Source organism: Delphinapterus leucas, chromosome 12 (genome assembly GCF_059928025.1).
Source record: "Delphinapterus leucas isolate spDelLeu-1000000601 "Yukka" chromosome 12, BTC_Dleu_Yukka2, whole genome shotgun sequence".
In the NCBI taxonomy this organism is placed as follows: Eukaryota; Metazoa; Chordata; class Mammalia; order Artiodactyla; family Monodontidae; genus Delphinapterus; species Delphinapterus leucas.
Window position 1 is genome coordinate 18,712,813 of NC_143140.1, and position 20,198 is coordinate 18,733,010.

Consider the following 20,198-nt stretch of genomic DNA (forward strand, 5'->3'; position numbering starts at 1 on the left):
TTACAAAACAATTTCAAGTTACTTTTCCAGCTTGGATTCCCATCCAGTAACTTCTAAGTAAGAATTGTTTCCTGCATACGTAATATATTTTAAAATATCTCAATCAATTACACATATGATCCTGATGCACAGTAATGATTTCACACTACCTTAAATTATGAAGTAATATCTAGATTCAATTAAAAACTAACACACAAACCTCACATGAATAGTTTTTTAATCTAGATGTAATATATTCACTCTTTCATTTTCACAGAATGTCTTTATTTTTTTCTAATCATTTGTAATGAAGATTTAAAAACATTAAAATTCTGAGTGTTCTCATACATAGATTAAATAGAGATAATAGAGTTTTTAAAATCAATTTGCAAAGTCACTGAAATACAAATTTGGCACAATCCGGATTTTCACAGTTCAGAATTAGTTATGGTATTGACTAAAATATACGTATTCTTTTCACAGGATTAATGGAGCGGGACCCAGAATGACACCGTATGTCATTTCCCTTTTAAAACTGATTTAATCATATAACTTTTTTTTTCTTCTTTATTAGGTTGTGTATACTTTTTAGGAGGAACATTTTCCTCATTGAAGTAAATTTTACATCATTATCATCATCGTCATCATCATTATTATTTTGCCCAGGAAAAATGTTTGCTGCTCCTAGGAGTTCGGTGCTCAATCACAGTAGTTTATGATTTGGTTTCTTTCTTTCTGTTTGCTCACTTTGTTTAAACTTTAATACCCATCTTGTTTTATGTGTTTTTAATTATCCCTTACTTATGTCATTATAAAAGTAGATGTAGAGATATAAATAAGAATAAATAAAATATTTAAAGTATTTGAGTCATGGCAGATAGCTTAGTTTTCCGTATATGTAATAGTTCATTCTGCTAATATCTAAAATAGCTCATAATCTAAAGTTATATACGTAATGCTAACATTGGTGCTCGTGTATCTTTTTGTTATGAAAATCTCCCCACAGAGAGAGAATCTAAGTAGCAATAGGGATATACATATAAATTATACTTTATATGCATAAATATATTTTTGCATATATTTTTACATATGTGCTATATGTATATAATTTTGAAATATATTTAAAATCTGAATTTTAATAGCTTTTAGGACTCCAACTGTACCCCTTATAGTGATGGTTCTTAACTCTGTCAGACCCCAGTACCAAATAACAAATGCTTTATGAATGATGCAACCTACATTAATAATTCTCTCTAAACAATACATGTAAAAGAGAAATAAAAGGACAGTAATTTATAATTATTTTATTATATTTAATATGAAAGTGCTTGCTCACAACTACAGGAAAATGTAGTCAGGTACTCAGATGTTTTCACATATACATAGAATCACCATGAGTGCAGCAGCTACAAATGCAAATTGATATAAGACAGTTGTATCAGTCAGTTAAATGCCACGAAATTGCGAACAGTCCTTTGTAAAGTTCTGAACAGAGTTAGACACAGTGCCCTCTCCATTATGCAATAGTGGAGAAATTCCTAGAGAAATTCTGTGAATATTAAAACCATGCAAAAAAAGGGTTGTTTTACATGTAAAACTTATGTATAACTATGTGTATATAGTTTACATGTAACTATATGTACATGTGCGTTTCACCTCTGTATGTCTGGTGGATATGTTAAAGTCATATGGGACGTGGGGCAGTTCTTCTTGTGCAGGACATTTGGCATCCCTGACTCCTCACCTCATCCGATGCCAGCAGTGGACTCTCATAGCATCATTGCTCCCACAATGCACCACAAATTTTGAAACCTATCTCTGAGTGGGTGCTGTTGCATCCACTGCTTCATAGTTAACCATTTGAGCTCGAATTAAATAAGCCTAGCAACCAACTTATGCCTGAGGTGAAACTGTGAGCATTTGCATATAGGTTGGAAAAATCAGAAGGAAAAAAAACACCTGGATGCAGGAGCCTTTTCTATCCAGTATATATGGTGCAGCTCCTAGAGCAGTAACATGCTCAGGTGGGATGTTGAATCAGTAGAGATTGCCCGTCCAGCTGGGTGGTGTGAGGGCATCTGCGTATGAAATCTCCATACGATGAACAGACTGTGGAGTAAAGAGCTTTGCAAGGCTGTGCATTCCCTTGAAATCTGCTGTGGGAAAAGAAATGTGAAGTTAGAAAATTCTTATTAGTTTGATTTTATTTGATGATATTTGTGTTTTTTTACTTTGTGTTTGTTGCCCTTGATCATCAGTTTTGAAAGATTACTTTTTCTCTGACTGTGCTTGCTTGGCTAGACCTCTGTCAGCATTGAACCTTAGCCAGTGTTCCTCACAAGGACGGAGAGAGTCCTTTGCTCCTTTATAATCAGGGTCCCAGCTCTTGGCCGGCATCCAGAAAACTGAGCCCTGAGGCAAACATAGCCACCTTTTTTTCTTCTGATTTTTGCTGACTTATAAGATTTTGAGGTTACCAGAGTCTGATGAATAGAATGAATGAGAAAATGATTAATTATGAAGGAAGAGCACAAAGGTCAGGAAAATAAAATACTAATGAAGTTGATGAACATGATGACATGCACATTCCACTTCACAGAATTAAGCAAATTTTGAGAAAAGTTAACACTCTTCTGGGTAATAAAAGAAAAGCAAGTTTTTGCCATTGGGAAATGTTTATCCTTGAAAGGTCAGAACACCTCAGATCTTTAACAAGTGCTTGAGGCATTTGAATTTTCTTAGGCATGCTTTGATTCAGAATTTTAGAGCTTTGAGTATATCAGACTCTTATTTAAACTCTGGCACTGTAAAATAGATCTGTTTGGTTTACCACTATTACACCTTGTCTAATTAATGTTTACTAAGCAACCCCGGTGCAAAAATCCTTGAATAGAATCTGTATCCTGCCAAGTTACCTGTATGCATTTAGAACATGCTGATTATATTCTATCCATAAAAATATCACAGAAGCACAGCTCTCATGAGATTTTATCTAAAAGTTTCTACTGCAGAAATGAAGTGAAAGTAACTTTAACTGGGTTTAAACAAAAATTTTGCTGTGTTGTATGGCTATATATATTGAAAGGTATATTATCGACTTTTACGAAGTAAAATAATAGTGTATGGTTAATAAAGCAACAATCCTGTTGAAAATATAAACTTTAATTATACTTTTAGATCTTTTAAGTAATTTGTATGGTTGTCTTTCATCTAATTATGTTGTATTATCATTTTTCTTATAGGGAACAAATGGTGAAAGAAATGTCAGAAATTTTGAGTAGGTTAGTGCAGTGTAATTTGGGGAAATGAGCGTCACCTCAAAATCATATTTTTAAAATTACTTTAATATTTTTTAATTAATTTTTTAAATTAAATTACATATTTTTAAAATTAGGTTATTTGGACCAGAACCTGTTATATGAGTAGGCTGTCCTTTCCATGTAAATTTTTGGTACAAAAAATGTGACTCTGCCCTCAGGCAGTGACTGTGCCCTCAGGCCACACTAACATAGAAAAAGGTAAAAAAAAAAAAAAAACCAGTGTTTCCTCTAAATTGGCATTTTTCAGGGGGGATACCATTGGCATTTTGGTTGAGGCTATTCCTTGTTGGTAGTACTGTCGGGCTTACCATGAGCCCCTACCAGTTCAGTCTCAGTAGGGGAGCCCTTCCTGCCCTTGGGCCCGCTGCACCTGGTTGCAGGGGACGTGAGGAAGGGTGGGGCTCCAGGCAGCCCGTGTCCACCACAGCACAGAGGCAGAACACCGCCGGTGTAGAAGTCGAGCCACCAAGGAATATATCTTCCCAGCAGGATCTGGTCCATTATCAAGTGGATATGAATCAGTAACATTTTAACTTTCAACTCTGAAGTTCCAGAGTTAATTGAAAGTGTTAAAATTAATATATTTTTAAAAATCAAAAGTCAGTTTTGCTACTCTGTATTTCACAGGATTGTCTTTATCACAAGCCTAAATAATCAGTAAATGAAGGTGTACCTTCATTTTACTATTTTAATAACGCCAAAGATTCGGGGGGGAGCATTTAAATGTATTGGATTTGTGTACTTCTTACGATGCTGAATATGTTTTTTTTAGCAGGTGTATTTTTGTTTGACGTAATATGAATGAAAAGTTAGTAATAGTAAAAACATATTTTAAGCAAAAATAGTTTGAATTCAGTGTGATTTTTAAAAGTATCAAAACACCTTATGTATATCAACATCTCGTATATATTCTGAGAGTCTATAAAACCATATTGTGTAGGTTCACTTTCTCTTTCAGGAGGAAAGAAAACAATAACAAAACCCCATAATTTCAGCTGCTGTTCTAGAAAAGACTGGTAGAAGAGCTAGGAAGAAAAAATAATTTTTTTGTTAGTTTACTGAATGGTGGTTTCAGGATGTAGGCAAAAAAGAGAATATTTGAATAATGTTAAAAGCATAACTTGTTGTTAAGGGTAGTAGAGAAACCTTGCTGACACACAGCTGGCTCTTTCTGAGCAAAGCAATTAAGAAAAAGCTCCATGGAGAATGGCCAGTCACACAGCTTATGAAAAGAAGAGGTTTTGCAGTAAACTTGAAACAGATTTTAACCATGAAAACGCAGGAAGGACTAAATGGGCACACGTTATTCTTTAGCCAGGCTTGTAAGTGACTAAGAATCATCATGTCTAACAGTTTTTAAGTATGTAGGGTGAAGTATGTTATTTTTATTCTCTAAAAGGAAAGCATAAATAGGCCTTTTAAAGAGGCAAAAGTACCTTATTTGTTTCATTGTTAAGCGTAATGCTGAAGGAATAATTTTCCTTATTTGAGGAGGGAGCGTACATATTTTCAAGCATCACTTTTAGATAACATCAGTCTCATTGAGTGTCTGTGTCTTGCCAAGATCGCTGTTGTCTTTCAAAATGTAGAATGCTGAGAAAAATACGAGCTCATTTTCAGTATTATACTATGATCACCCCTCTTTAAGAGGAAGGTTTTCCAGGTGGTAGATCACAAAGGGGAAATGCTTTGTGTGATACCCGAGAAGCAATATTTTAGTTCTTTAATATTTAGTTCTTTTAATATTGTGCCGTCTTCTTTTCATGGCTTGAAATATGATGTATTTAAATTCTTTCTTGGTTACATTGAGCTTAAAAGTTCACTTGCAGCTTATTCTGAGTGTCTGCTATGTGGCAGGTGTAATCCTTTGCTGAAAAATAATGTTCATTTTTACAGAAAAGAAATTTTCCCTGTATTTTTAGAATAATTATTTCAAATTATGTGTATAGAAACAAATCTTAAGTGCTCAGTAGCACTGCTACTAAAAAGCTTACCCCATTTAACTTTTAAATTATTTATTTTATATATTTTAAATATATGTATTTATTTTTTATTTCTTTCCTCTTTTCCCACTCAGATGTTCCTCTTACATGGGGCAAGATAAAGCACTTGTGCCCTTTGAAATCTCTGTTATCTGTCTCATGACCTGCAGCCTTTTCCTTTAATTTACTAGTTGTCATATTATTACTCACTAAATACGAGGGTGTGGTTTTTATCTGCTTACAGAACTTTTCTAAGTATTTTTTAACACAGAAGCTCAAAGGTCACGGGAGTTTCCAGGCTCCAGCAGCTCTTTTAGGATGTCTCTAAAGACTCGGGCAGAGGGTGGTAGTTTGGCTACTCCCCTGGGAACCTCCAAACATCCAGATGCCCAGGGAGAGTCTGTGAGCCATTATGAGTGGTGGGGCTTGGCCATCTGTAGGTTCCAGCAGTCTGCAGGTGATTGGCTCATAAACAAACCCTTCATGTGCCTCTAATGATCTTAAAGTATGTTGAGGAGTTCTCTTTTGATTTAAAAAAAATTTTCAATTGAAGTATAGTTGATTTACAGTATCATGTAAGTTTCAGGTGTACAGCACAGCGATTCAGTTATATATACACACACGTACACACACACACACACACACATACATACACACGCACATACTTTTTCTCATTCTTTTCCCTTATTACATAATATTGAGTTTAGTTCCTGTGCTACATAGTAGGTCATTGTTGGTTATCTAGTCTATACATAGTACTGTGTATATGTTAATTCCACCCTCCCAATTTATCCCTCCCCACCCCCTTTCCCCTTTGGTAACCATAAATTTGTTTTCTGTGTCTGTGATCTCTTTCTGTTTTGGAAATAAGTTCATTTGTGTCTTTTTATTTCTTTTAGACTCCACATATAAGCAATATCGTATGATATTAGTCTTTCTCTGTCTGACTTACTTCACTTCGTATGATAATCTTTAGGTCCGTCCATGTTGCTGCAAATGGCATTATTTCCTTCTTTTTTTATGGCTGAGTAATATTCCATTGTATATATGGACCACATCTTCTTTATCCATTCGTCTGTTGATGGACACTTAGGTTGCTTCCTTGTCTTGGCTATTGTAAATAGTGCTGCTATGAACATTGGGGTGCATGTATCTTTTTAAATTATGGTTTTCTCTGAATATATGCCCAGGGGTGGGATTGCAGGATCATATGGTAGCTCTATTTTTAGTTTTTTAAGGAACCTCCATACTGTTCTCCATAGTGGCTGCACCAATTTACATTCCCACCAACAGTGCAAGAGGGTTCCCTTTTCTCCACACCCTCTCCAGCATTTATTATTTGTAGACTTTTTGATGATGACCATTCTGACTTGCGTGAGGTAATACCTCATTGTAGTTTTGATTTTGAGAAATATGTGTAAATGTATTGTCTTGATGTTCATATATCCGTGAGTTAGAAGATTTAAACTGAAGCCTGGGGGAGGTCCATGGCACTAGAATATTGGAATCAGAATTTCTGATTGAAAATCTAATATGGCTCTTGAATGATGCACTGGAAAATTTTAATCCACCTGGGCATGCCGTAGTGCACCATTCTTAATCTCGTCTGTCAAAGGTACAAAAATTATTATATGTTTTTCCAGTAATTATTTCCAGTTCTCAAGCTTATGTTCACTTTCTTGCCTGTTTAGTCAACATTTCATTCGTGTTTCTAAGTTTAAATATGCAAAAATGTGTAATAATTACAGAGGCCCTGCTGTACAGGCCACCAAGGCAGCTGCTGGTACCAAGAAACATGATCTTAGTAAATGGAAATATGCAGAACTACGTGATACCATCAATACTTCTTGCGGTAAGTGTATGGGGAGGATGAAAAGTGGGAAGACTCTATCGCTGTCAGGTAATATAAAGTAAATACCTAGATTGGGATGGGCATTTTTTTCATATAAATTAGTTTAAGTCATTCTCTTTGTTACTCTCACCTTGAAATGAAGACCTAGTTTGTTCACAAAGCTAAAAGAAAGACATGCTTATTAAGTTAAATTCATTTTGCCCGTCTCTTGCATAGACCAGAGAGGAAAAGCATAGAGGAATTATGGTTTGGGTTATATTAATGACTGACCCTCTTAACGTTATTCATAATAGTTAAATACCTATATATCAGACTGTTTTGGTCTATGAATGCAAAGTAAAAAATGGCAATGGAGTCCGTCCCTTTTAAAGCAATTTTTCTTCCAACAGAACAGAGTAAAAGGCTGTATCCAGAGAATCCCACACAGTTGTGTTCTCGTATAAATCCTAGTGTTTGAATTCAGGACACTGTAACTGGGACTTCAAGTGTCATAATCGTATAGGACGCCTCACTATGTTCTTTCCCTCTTCACTGAGTTTATCTGCATAAGTACAAATGTAAAAAATGTGGTACATGTAAATCTAGCTTGTGTTTGAACACAGTGACTTCTTATTCTATTGTCGTGGTCTGTAACCTTGGACAAGTGACTTAACCTTCCTTTTTCAAGTTCTTCATCTATAGAAGACCTATTTAGTCCAGGGTTCTTGCGTGGAGGAAAGATATAACGTAGTAATAATGTTTAAGAAAATGCTCTGTAAGTGTAAAAGATAGTATTACAATGAAGTGCTCGTCTTTATCAATAATTAGTTTACTTTTGATTTTGTACTGTTAATTTAAAAATGAAATCTTCATTTTAAAATATATATATGTTAAAAAGAAACGGAATTGAGTTATTTGTAGTGAGGTGGATGGACCTAGAGTCTGTCATACAGAGTGAAGTAAGTCAGAAAGAGAAAAACAAATACCGTATGCTAACACATATATATGGAACCTAAAAAAAAAAAAAAAAAAAGGTTCTCACGAACCTAGGGGCAGGACAAGAATAAAGATGCAGACGTAGAGAATGGACTTGAGGACACGGGGAGGGGGAAGGGTAAGCTGGGACGAAGTGTGAGAGTGGCATGGACATATATACACTACCAAACGTAAAGTAGATAGCTAGTGGGAAGCAGCCACATAGCACAGGGAGATCAGCTCGGTGCTTTGTGACCACTAGAGGGGTGGGATAGGGAGGGTGGGAGGGAGGGAGACGCAAGAGGGAAGAGATATGGGGATATATGTATATGTATAGCTGATTCACTGTGTTATAAAGCAGAAACTAACACACCATTGTAAAGCAATTATACTCCAATAAAGATGTTAAAAAATATATATATTTATGCCACAGGATAATTATGCTAGACAACTAAATTACGATGTTAGTTGCTGTTTTCTTTTTTTTTTTAACTCTCTCTGTGTAATTGATAGATATTGAGCTCCTGGCAGCTTGCAGAGAAGAATTTCATAGGAGACTAAAAGTGTATCATGCTTGGAAATCCAAGAACAAGAAGAGAAATACTGAAACAGAGCAACGTGCTCCAAAGTCTGTTACTGATTATGGTAAAAACAAATCTGTACTTTTGAATGTTCCAAAGTATATGTATATAAAAAGTATATGTATATAATTACATGTAACTATACATAAGGCATTTGAGTAAAATTTATACATAAGGCATTTGAGTAAAATTGTCCAATATAAATTTTCTCTTACTTTAGAACTATGGGTCCACTGAATCTAACACAACCATAATGGCTTATCTTTCAAAGTATTATTTCTGTTAGATACATCTTTAAAGTCATATTTGTTTAAAAGTATTGAATTTACTTGTTAAGATAAATTCTGGAGGTAAGAATCATCTTGTCCATATTGAGGAAGTTGTATGATAATGCTGTAAATACGTGTTCTTTCCACATACACATATATACACATATGTAAAGATTATGTGTGTAAATGTAAAGATTACTATGAAAAAAAGAATATTTACTGCAAATATTATAAAACTGTGAAAATATGAGTGAGAAATAATACCTTGGTTTAGACCAGAGTTTTACCTAGACCAAAATTTGCTTTTTTGACTGAGATCCTAAAAATGAATTTTGTTACTTTGTTATACAAAAGACAAAGCTGTATACCTGAAATTGGAAAATAGAGCAGAAAGGACATAACCTAGTAAAAGCAAGTACTAGCTTTAACATTAATTAAGAATACCTGTGATATGAGTTGTAATTTCAGTCTTAAAAGCAATCATTGGAATTTCATTTATTCAGCTTGCTACTGGCACAATTTGTTAGGTTAATTCTGGCTAATGTCAAGGTGACAGCATATTTAATATCTTTTTTTAGAACGAGGTATATTCCCGACACTTGGTGGTATAGCTTAGCCATGTGTGACCCCAGCTGACTTAGAAAAGGAGCTCACAGTTATATTTTGCCTCCCTTACCGCCTTCCTAGCAAATAAAGCAGTGTTTGATGAAAGTCAATTAAATGGTGAAATTTTAGTGTTTCGAAGATGTTGCAAAGATTAGATTGAGGAAGGGAAGTATCATTAGTAGTACGAGAGATGTGAATGCTAATGACTGCTCACCCGTGTCCTCAGTCAGAATATAACTCTCGCAAGAACAGTGAGCTTGCCTGCTGCTAAGAAATGGCAGGAGGAAGGCCCTCTCAACACTGATCTTATGTGACCACCACTCTCTTCTCCAGTTTAAAAATTTGTCTCTGGGAAATGAAGATGACAGGATGATTCCATTATCTGTTCACTGTCTGTACCAAGTTTCTACCACAGTTGCTTTGTTTTGTAAAAATGGCAAAGGGCTATTCTCACTGTTGCAGCCCCTCCCACTGCGGAGCACAGGCTCCGGACGCGCAGGCTCAGAGGCCATGGCTCACGGGCCCAGCCGCTCCGCTGCATGTGGGATCTTCCCGGACCGGGGCATGAACCCGTGTCCCCTGCATCGGCAGGCGGAATCTCAACCACTGCGCCACCAGGGAAGCCCAGGGCTATTCTTTTTAGCTATAATCTTTAGCTGTAATGTTCTAATCATGACCTTGAACTGATTGGGTTTCATTATGTTCTATTTCAGAATTTATATATCTGCATGATTGCACTTCTTAAAACAAAAAGAAGACTTCCCTGGTGGTGCCGTGGTTGAGAATCCGTCTGCCAATGCAGGGGACACGGGTTTGATCCCTGGTCCGGGAAGATCCCACATGCCGCGAAGCAACTAAGCCCGTGCGCCACAACTACTGAGCCTGCGCTCTAGAGCCTGGGAGCCACAACTCCTGAAGCCCGCATGCCTAGAGCCCATGCATGCCTAGAGCCCGTGCTCCACGAGAGAAGCTACCGCAATGAGAAGCCCGCACGCTGCTACTAGGGAAAGCCCGCACACAGCATCGGAGTCAAAAATTAATTAATTAATTTAAAATAATGCTGTAATATTTGGCACACACATTTTTTAAATTTTATTTATTTATTTATTTTTGGCTGTGTCAGGTCTTAGTTGCGACACGTGGGATCTTTCATTGCAGTGCGTGGGCTTCTCTCTAGTTATGGTGTGCGGGCTCCAGAGCACGTGGGCTCTGTAGTTCCAGCACGCAGGCTTGGGCTTAGTTGCCCCGTGGCATGTGGGATCTTAGTTCCTTCACCAGGGATTGAACCCATGTCCCCTGCATTGGAAGGTGGATTCTTAACCACTGGACCACCAGGGAAGTCCCCGGTACACACATTTTTAATGAATATATAAATATTTCATGTATTATTGTAGCTAAACCAAACTTTGGTACCTTACTCATCCAACTTTGCCCCAAAAGGAACAAATAACATGCGGCTTACCTTACTGGTTCCTATACTGTTTCCATTCATAAAGTACTTTTTGGAAGAACAACAGAGTAGATTAAGAAAATTTCTCAAGGGTCCCATCCAGGTAGATGAACAAAATTAGGAATTGTGTGGGAACACACTCCCGCATGTCTGTAGCCTTCAGAGAATTTGAATGTAGGTCATTTTCAGCATAAAGTGTAACTTCTGCCCTGAAGAGTACTTTTTTTTCTCTTTATTTTTCTGCCATGTAAAATTCACTCTGACACAGGAGTATAGTTAACAGGAAAGGTGAAGGGCACCAAGATGCTTAACAGCTTACCTGAGAAAATTCTGTACTTTAGGTGGTTTCCTCCTAATGGTGCAACTGCTTGACCTTTAGAAGGAGCTGCTCTGTAGTTTAAAATTCAGAAGGATTAGAATTCATTAATTTGAGAAAATAAAATGATGACAACTTATGATTAACAAAAATGTAACTTGGTACTATTGCCTTTAAGAGTAAGACCTTGACAAATTATGGTAAATTCTTAAGAGTTAGGAGTTGGGAGGCTCAGATCCCTCTCCTGTGTGCTACACTGTCTAGTAGTGCTTTAAAGGTACTTTCATCTTGATTATTAAGTCACTGTTGTGGATTTTTGTTTGGATATTACTGTGTTCGAAAATTAAAATTTTGGTCCTCTTTGTATGTCCATCAAGCAGGATGTCCTAAAAACACAATCAAAATAGCTTTAAAAAAAACTGGCAAGCAGCATCTACTTGTAGGTAGTTCTGGGAGTACTTGGCTATGGATAGGGTATTTATTTGTTAGTCACCACCTCCATTGATGGGAAGGCATTATAAATTAGAAGAATGCTCATTTAACAGTTTTGGCATTTTTATCTTTTCTTCAACATAAAATATTTGTTCACAGATTTTGCACCATTTTTGAACAATTCACGTAAGTCAATGGGTGGTAACTCATGAGCTAACTGGAAGATGGGTTAAAAATACTTTATAAAGTACTAACTTCTTCTAAACATTGTTTTGCTACAATTTTAAGGTGAATTGTAATACATTAATGTTGGTTTATCTGGACTAAGGTACCTCATTTGAGATGGTACTTTCATTTGGATCACTCCAAAATATACGTGCAGAACAAAATTTAATTAATCTGTTATTTCATCAAATTACTTCCTTTTCAAAAAAAAACTGGCATTTTAAACTGAGTATACCCAGTTCTTATTGTAGCAAAACTCTATCTTAATAAGCAGCTGATCTTTTAGAGTAAAGACTAACTTTAGGTGCTGGTTTCAAATACTGTGATGGCGTAATAAGCATTTCCGTCCGAAGAGATTTGAGTTTCGTATGACAATGTACACAAGCTTAATAGAATGAATACCTCTTAATAGGAAGAGGAGGGTATTCTGTTACTTTTACAGCTTCTTATGATGCACATTTTTTGATCATATAAAAGCTCTGAGTCATCTTAGTGTACAGTAAATTTCTTCTAGAATCAGTTCAGCAGTAATGATTTGAATATAATGCCATATTTATTTGCCAACTGGTTGGACATGATTTTTTTTAGTGCTTCCAGTAATTTACAGACTTACAAATTTGAAATTTATTCACACTTTTGAAGATAACAATTGGATGTGAAAGAAATAGTTGTTTAGAAGATTAGTTTCAAGCTTTTAACGTCTGTATCTTTGTACTTTTCCAGATGAATATTCATTTCCAGGCTTCCCAAATACAATTTCATTTCTCACATTAGTAGAAAAAGCCATCCAAGACTTTCCATTGGGTTTCTGAATTTTACCCAATATATTAAGTTACAGGGGATTGTTATTTTGAAAGAAAAAAAGTAGGTTATACTAATGGGTGGCCATCAGTATCATAGTAAGTTTCTGTCAACAGGACACTGAGTTCTAATTCACTGCTGAAGATGGAGGGAAGGGGTTGTTTTTTTTTTTAATCCTTTTACAAAATGTCTTAGTTTTGAGTTAGTGTATTTTCTGCAGAGTAGGTAGTTTTTAAAACTCGAAATGGAAACACTGAACTGTAAGTTGTTTTGAGGGAACAGGAACGAGAGAATAAATAAGCTCATCTCTGGTAACATGATAAAGGTGATATGGCTTTTTAAAGTCACTAACAAAACTGGGTCTCTTTCTTTCATAGGCATATACAGCTTTGCTAACTGCTTTTTGCTTTCTGTTGTTTGCACGAAAATAAATTGAGCTGCTATAAAGCTTTTTGCTATTGGTGCAAAAAGTAGAATAAGAGTAATTTCATCCTTTCAGTACTTGGAAAGTCTCACAAAAGCCATGTGACTGTCCTTGACTTGTACATATTATATAATTTTTCATTGACATACTTAGCTTTTCAGTGAGATTCTTAATTGAGCTGCAGTTAAAGTTGTGAGTATAGAGCGTATTAAACAGATTTACCAGAATTATGCTCCTGAAGATGTAAAGTCATTGCCTCAGAGAACTGAATATTTTCAGAAAAAAAAAACCCAAAACTCAACCGTTTAGTAATGGAAATTGAGTGAGGGAAAAGAGATGATAATGAGCTCAATGCCCAGTGTTAGCAGAAAAGCAAGGATTTCTCTTTTCTATTGGCAAAGGAAACCAAATATTATACACGTTCCACTTATTGCAGTGGATTTTATTCCAAGAGGAGTCTGGTTTCAGAGTAAGTAAATCTCTCTGAGTGAAAGTTCATGCTGACTGTTACAGTTTTGTTGTTGCTGTCACAAAGTTGTCTAAATCTTATTAGTAAAACATCTGTGTTATCTTGGCCATTTTAAATCCCAGGATCAGTTGGCAGAGGAGAAAACTTGTATGTCTTTCACTCTCTTGAGAATCTGTGATTAAATCGACAAATATCTGGAATCGCTCAGATTTGTGAAATTACTTTTTGTTGGTTTCATCATAAATAGTCCCGCAAAAGTTGTCCTGCAGCCTTCATTTGAACTCTTTGGAGGAAAAAATACAAATCTAGTAAATGCTACTAGTTTGCTTTCTCGCTGAGTGAGTTCGTTTTGTGTGCAGACGCAGTCATTTGTGGGAATCTGCTGGGGGCTGGTTGTTATTGCTGCTGCAGCTGTTGGTGTGTGTGTGTGTGTGTGTGTGTGTGTCTGTGTGTCTGTGTGTTTACAATGCCCAGGAACATCTTCGGGGGAAGAAACTTCTAAGAAATCACCCTTTGAATTGTATTCATCTGTAGGCAGTTCCAATTTACATTTTGTTTTAAATTCACTGTTAGGAGGAATCCCTCTTTTTGCTTTTGTAAACATTCGTGGTGCATTTTAGGATTAAAGGCTGCTCTCCTTATCCCTCGGGCTGCTGGCGTGACTCTGCTTGTTCTCTGTGACAGCTCAGCAGAACCCGGCAGCTCAGCTCCCTGCCAGGCAGCAGGGGATCGAGATGAACCGACAACAGCGCTTCTTCCGCATCCCGTTCATCCGCCCTGCGGACCAGTACAAAGACCCGCAGAATAAGAAAAAAGGCTGGTGGTATGCGCATTTTGATGGACCGTGGATTGCCCGGCAGATGGAGCTTCATCCTGACAAGCCACCCATCCTCCTGGTGGCTGGTGTGTACGATTCACATGAAAAAAAATTTATAAAGCAGAAAAGGATTGAGTACCCTCTGAATGAAATGGTGTGATGTACAGTGTAATAATTGATTAAATTTCAGTGTTGAGGCGTGGAGCTTTGCAGTTAAGTCACATCAGTTGAAGGTAACTTCTTTACAATATGGAATTGCTTGGATTAATTATGTCCTTGTAGAGCACATAGAAACTTGTCTGTGTCCTAGGAACCTTTTCATTGGTGTCTATGTCATTTGCTGTGTAATGGTTACTTAAGGAAATGTAGCATTTTTATTAACCCTGGTAACATGTTTTTTCAACTGCATCCTTAGTACATTTTGAAATGGAACTTGGTGGAGGACACATTTGTTTCTGGTGAATTTATGAAGCAGATTTCAATCTTAGAGGAAGGAAATGGCTTTAAAAGTCCTCAAATCTATGAGAATTGGTAGACATTTCAGGAATAAAGTTTACAATAAATGGTTCTGAAAGGAGGTATAGTAATTCTCTGACGTCTCATCTGTGCAGGTAAGGATGACATGGAGATGTGTGAGCTGAATCTTGAAGAGACAGGCCTGACTCGAAAGCGTGGTGCTGAGATTTTGCCAAGACAGTTCGAAGAAATTTGGGAACGCTGTGGAGGCATCCAGTATCTTCAGAAAGCAATTGAGAGCAGACAGGCCAGGCCCACCTATGCCACGGCCATGCTGCAGAATCTGTTAAAGTAGAAATTGCACTAGCCTTGCAGCTGGGAGCCCTTGCCATGGCACTAGGTAGGGAGTGTGTCCCAGAGATTTAACCATTCCAAGATCAAGTTAGAATTACTTATACAAAGTGAACAGATTTTATTAATCATGGCTTTTTGTTAATTTAAGGTTAATTATGGTAGTGAATTTGGGACCTAAAATTTATTTTCCTGTATCCACCTGTAACTGTTAGACCTCTCATTATTGTAATACTTGTTACACTTGGGCAGACTCTGGACATTTCTCCTTCTTTGCCAACAGACTACCTTAAATCCATCTTAATTGTTCTTTAGGAAAAGAAGTTTTTAAAAAATGCAGAATTCTTGCTTTTTAAGGATGGCACAGTACCGTATAACTGGAATAAAGAAAACTTAGCTTCAATTTTCGTACAAAAATTAAGGCACTTAAAATGATCAAGGCACTGATATTTTGATCTGAAAGCTGTGTACTTTCTATACTAACTTTTTTGGAAATTTCCGTCAAAGGTGGAAATTTTTATTTTTTCCCCCCTCTTTTGCAGTGCAGTGTCTTAGTTTGAGTAAAGCAATTTACCTGAAGTTCTAGAATTCTGGAGAGAGCCTTGATGTATTTGATGCAATCTGTGATAAAGAAGGTACATAGTATCCTGCACAGATTAGTTTTGCTTTTCTATCACATTGTGTTGCTATAAGAATATGTTCTTATATTCCATGGACAAATAAAGGAAATTCAGATCGCTTAAATGCTTGAAAGTTTTGAGATAACTTTGTTTCATTTAGAAAAGGAAATAGGTTTTAGGTGGCAGTTTGGCTTAACTGGACTGAATTCAAATATTCTTTCAGTTTCATCTCAGTTGTGATTTTGTGTCAGAATCTTGTCCAAGTTGTTTCATGTGATTTAAACTAGTGTTGTGCTTCAAAACACCTTTGTTTTTTAAAAAAATTCCTATTGTCTTTTTTGGCCTTCGAGATTTTGGTAATTGTAGAGCTCTTTTATAAGCCTTGTAATGCAAAAACCCTGCACTGAGGAATTGCTTGTTTCATGTAACTGATAATTAAGAAAAAAGTTTTGTGTGCTGTTTAGTTTTGATCAAATGTCAGCAGTTTCAAGCCTAATATTTATGATTTTCATATTAGGAACTTGGAAACAAACATACATCAAGGAGTTATGTTGACATAATCCTAAGGAGTCTTGTTTGTATTTTAGAATAAAATTAGAAAATAAAATTACTCTCTGTACTTTTTTTTTTTCCCTTGATGTTTAAAGACCCTAACCTTTGAAATGAATTTCCAGTGGTTTTTTTTTTTTTTTTCCTAGAAAGAGTACCTCACTTAGGAAAGTATTTCCCAGCTGATTGGGTTAGTGCTTGTGAGCTGGACACTGTTTTCAGAATTGCTTCTCTCATTATATGTTTTAGTATAGAGATATTTATTTATTATGATACTGTGCGAACGATCGTCTTCTGTTAAGGAAAGTAAATGGTCCTGTCTTTACTGTTGAGAATGTGAATGTGATTATCTTTTTAAGGCTGTATTACTGCATAGACTCACCCACCCTTGGGTCATTTGGTCCCTGTGATTTGGTGACAGAAGGTCTGGTTACTGAAAATAAATGTCCTGTTCTCCCTCTTCTTATCACTCGCCTTTAACTGGTGTTTTTATTTGTACAGGATAGTGAATGATAAGCTTTTTTCTTAACTGGTAACAAGTAGAGTCCTGGAAGAAAATTTAGTAACCAAATAGATTTTTAATGACTTGTGCCCTTAGCGCTGTTTCCAGAAACAGTTTTACGTGTGTCCTAGATACATGCAGGTACTTGATGGAAAACTAATCACACAGGTTAAATTGTAATGAGAGAGCTTAAAGTTTTGAAGAATTTGTGAGAAATATATCACAGCAAGGCATTGTTACAGGTCTTTAATTTTTTACTTTAATAGCTGATAAAATTATAGTCATTCTTAAGCCATTTTGTTGCTAATTATGTCACACAGCTGTCCCAGAACATGTCCTAGAGCATATCTGTTTTAAGTAGTCTTCTGAGTTAATTGTGGCTCCGGGAGACTTGCCCTAATTCAGATAGACTTACAGTCACCTACATACCACAGCTCTGCACACACACAAGCCCCTTTGCTGGAGAAGCTTAGGACCTCCATCATCCTTTAAGGGAAATAGCAGAGAGAGTGTTGCGAAAAATGTAGATGCAGCTTCTTTACAGTGTTCACAATCAAACCCAGAAACACTAGGTTGAAAACGGTATGAATCAAACGTCAATTTATATTTTAATCAGTCATTTTGAGATGTAAAATTAGAAGTTAAAACGAGCGCGCTGTACATTAAGAACTAATTCTTCTCAATGCTTGTCTCACTCAATACCAGTCCCTTCCTTAGTGTATATGCTTTGCAAAGGTAGATGTACGTAAAATATTAAAACTGAGAAAACAAAATGTGTTCACGTTCAATGATGGTGTAATTCCTAATCTCATTAACACACTTGAGGTACGTATGGTGAGCTACGGGTAGGCACTGAGAGAAAATTTCTCTGATACATACGTATGTTAAGAGAACAGTGGGTTTTCTTAGTTGTAAGGTTGAGTAGATGGCACCTTCTTAAAGGATTATGTGAGGAAGAAGTAAATAGTACACTTAGGAGCACAAGCCCACACAAAAGACATTCTACTGTAACTCACATTCTGCTTCCTATAGTGACTTTCTGTAGGTCATTCTTTCCAGTAACATAGTGAACCCTTTTGTTTTGCAAACAACAAAACAAAAGATCATATCAGATCACAAAAGAAAAGATCATCTTAAGTGGAACACAGGTGGTATTTGTGGAAACTTAGAGAGTAGAAACTCACAGGCGCAAGGAATAATGAGGATTTTGCCGTTTTACTAATTGGATTTTTAAAAAGATTATTTTCACTCACAGGTTATTACAGTGGTTCTCAGGGGATCCAAACAGGTAGATCTTTGGTTTCTTCACCTAAACTACCTTAAGAGTACCTGAATGAGTAGAATAAATATTATTGAATGAATCAGTGAATTAACTACAGTGTTAGTGGTAGACCTGACTCCTTTTACAGAAGAGGGAAACAGAGATCCAGAGAGCTCAGGTAATGTAATTCTAGGCCATGAAAGAGATAGAAATGCCTTTGCTCCACTCGTGTGCAGCACAAAGAATCAAAACAAGCAGACTTCTTTGAGTAGCCCCTGGGGGTTTATGAAGGGTTGCTCTCCTGTCACTCTCCACCTTCAGATGTCATGGCCTTTGTCTGTTTAGCATTACCAGCAGTAACAATTATTGAGCATTTTTATTTCTTCCAGAATATGAACTAATAAGGGAGGGGAGGACAGAGGATATCTAAAACTTAGAATAAGGACAGGTAAGGGGGAAGGTTGTAACAATAAGGAAAGAGAAGAGTGAATGGAAGAGAAAGAAAAGGGGTGCACCCCTGAAGATGCTACACCCCAGGCTGAAAACAGCACAGCGTTTTAGGTGACCAAGCGCTCCTAGATCTTTGCTAAGTTGTAGAATGAATTGTATGTAACGTAAGAGCAAAACCCATGGACCTATTAAACTTGGACCAAGATAGGCCCGGTGTATCGATTCTTAGCATACAGAAATGACACTGCCACTCTGGAGAAGGCCAGTAGACATTCTGTGCGTAGGCCCTGTGGAGGGATGAAGTGGTGATACTTGATGAGGTCGAGCCTACCCGTGCCGGGACCAGATCTTTGAGTACAGCGAAGTTCAGGTCAAATAAATGTATTCTTCCTTCCCCATGACTAACCTAATATGTGAAGTAAGTTTGGTTGTCATATACTTTTCAAAAAGTTTTTCAAGAGATAATCAGGGAAAAATGCACACCGAAAAGAAAATCTTTAATCCTAATTTGTACCTCTGCAGACTCTTAACCTTCAAACCCCAAATAGGTTTATGAGTTGGCCATTTTCTTTTCACTTTTGAAAATTCATCTAATTGCATGTTACTTAATGTTTCCTCATTCCCTAAAAATGTGTATCTGATACTTTCCTAAAATACTGATGTACTGGAAATACAAATAATAAATGCTTCTATGTAGAACTTGCTTCTTGCGCTTTTACTACAGTTACAGGGTGTTACAAACAAAAAAGTTGTAAATGTTACACTTGTTGTCTCCTGTTTCCAATGGAATAAATTGGAGGAGCTGGGATTCTGAAGTTTGTCCAGTCACCAGACCTGGAAACCCTGTGCCTGGTGGTGGAGGAACAGGCAAGGAACCTGGGTGATTGAAGCATCCTTGAGCTTTGACCCCAAACTCCTACAGGTTTTCCATCCAGGGAAAAAGCAGGAGCCACTTTGCCTAGATGAGAGAAAATCCAAATCGTGGCTGCCTTTCCTCAGGCCCTTACCAGTTTGTTTGTGAGGTGACAAAGGATGTAAAAACTGGGGACCCAAAGAAGAGTCCTTGTACCTAGGACTTCAAACACCGCTGGCGTATATAGGCTACTTCGCGTGGAACCTACCCTGATCCAGATGGGTCTTCTGGGTGCAGGCAGATGCGGGCCATCTTAACCTCAACAGCTCTTCTCTGGTTGGTTGGAAAAGACCAATCCAAAAAGTGGGTGATCCGAAGAGTGAGAGACACTTGCTTCCAAAGGGGACCTTCGGAGATGAAGTGTTTGCCTCCTTCTCTTTCCTCATCAAAAGCTACGTTCTCTGCAGCAGTTAGAGCACAGCTGAAATGTAGGTGACAGAGGGCACATTCTGGGGAGGTGATAGCATTAGATTTTCATTTTCTCTCCATGGAATTTTTCTCATATGCTACTGGCTGGCCTGTCATGCCTCTAACAAGAGTGTTTTCCTCTGGGGAGTCCCAAGGATACGGAAGTGAGCAGGTACACCTCTTGCCACCATTCTTTGCTTTGTGGCACTTT

General features: G+C 37.0%; 1 protein-coding gene across 4 annotated transcripts in view; it reads left to right on the forward strand.

Annotated features, from left to right (window-relative positions):
* MYO6 (myosin VI) overlaps positions 1–16,597 on the forward strand; it is a 142,271-nt gene extending 125,674 nt beyond the window's left edge. For 3 of the 4 annotated variants that reach the window (XM_022590345.2, XM_022590346.2, XM_022590344.2), the window contains 5 exons: positions 7,030–7,133; positions 8,601–8,732; positions 11,901–11,927; positions 14,345–14,563; positions 15,089–16,597. In XM_022590345.2, the coding sequence (XP_022446053.1) occupies positions 7,030–7,133; positions 8,601–8,732; positions 11,901–11,927; positions 14,345–14,563; positions 15,089–15,288 (682 nt within the window). In that variant the 3' untranslated portion in view covers positions 15,289–16,597. The remainder of the gene's footprint in view (positions 1–7,029; positions 7,134–8,600; positions 8,733–11,900; positions 11,928–14,344; positions 14,564–15,088) is intronic. The other variant, XM_089921753.1, reaches the window with a different exon arrangement.
* The last annotated feature ends 3,601 nt before the right edge of the window (positions 16,598–20,198 follow it).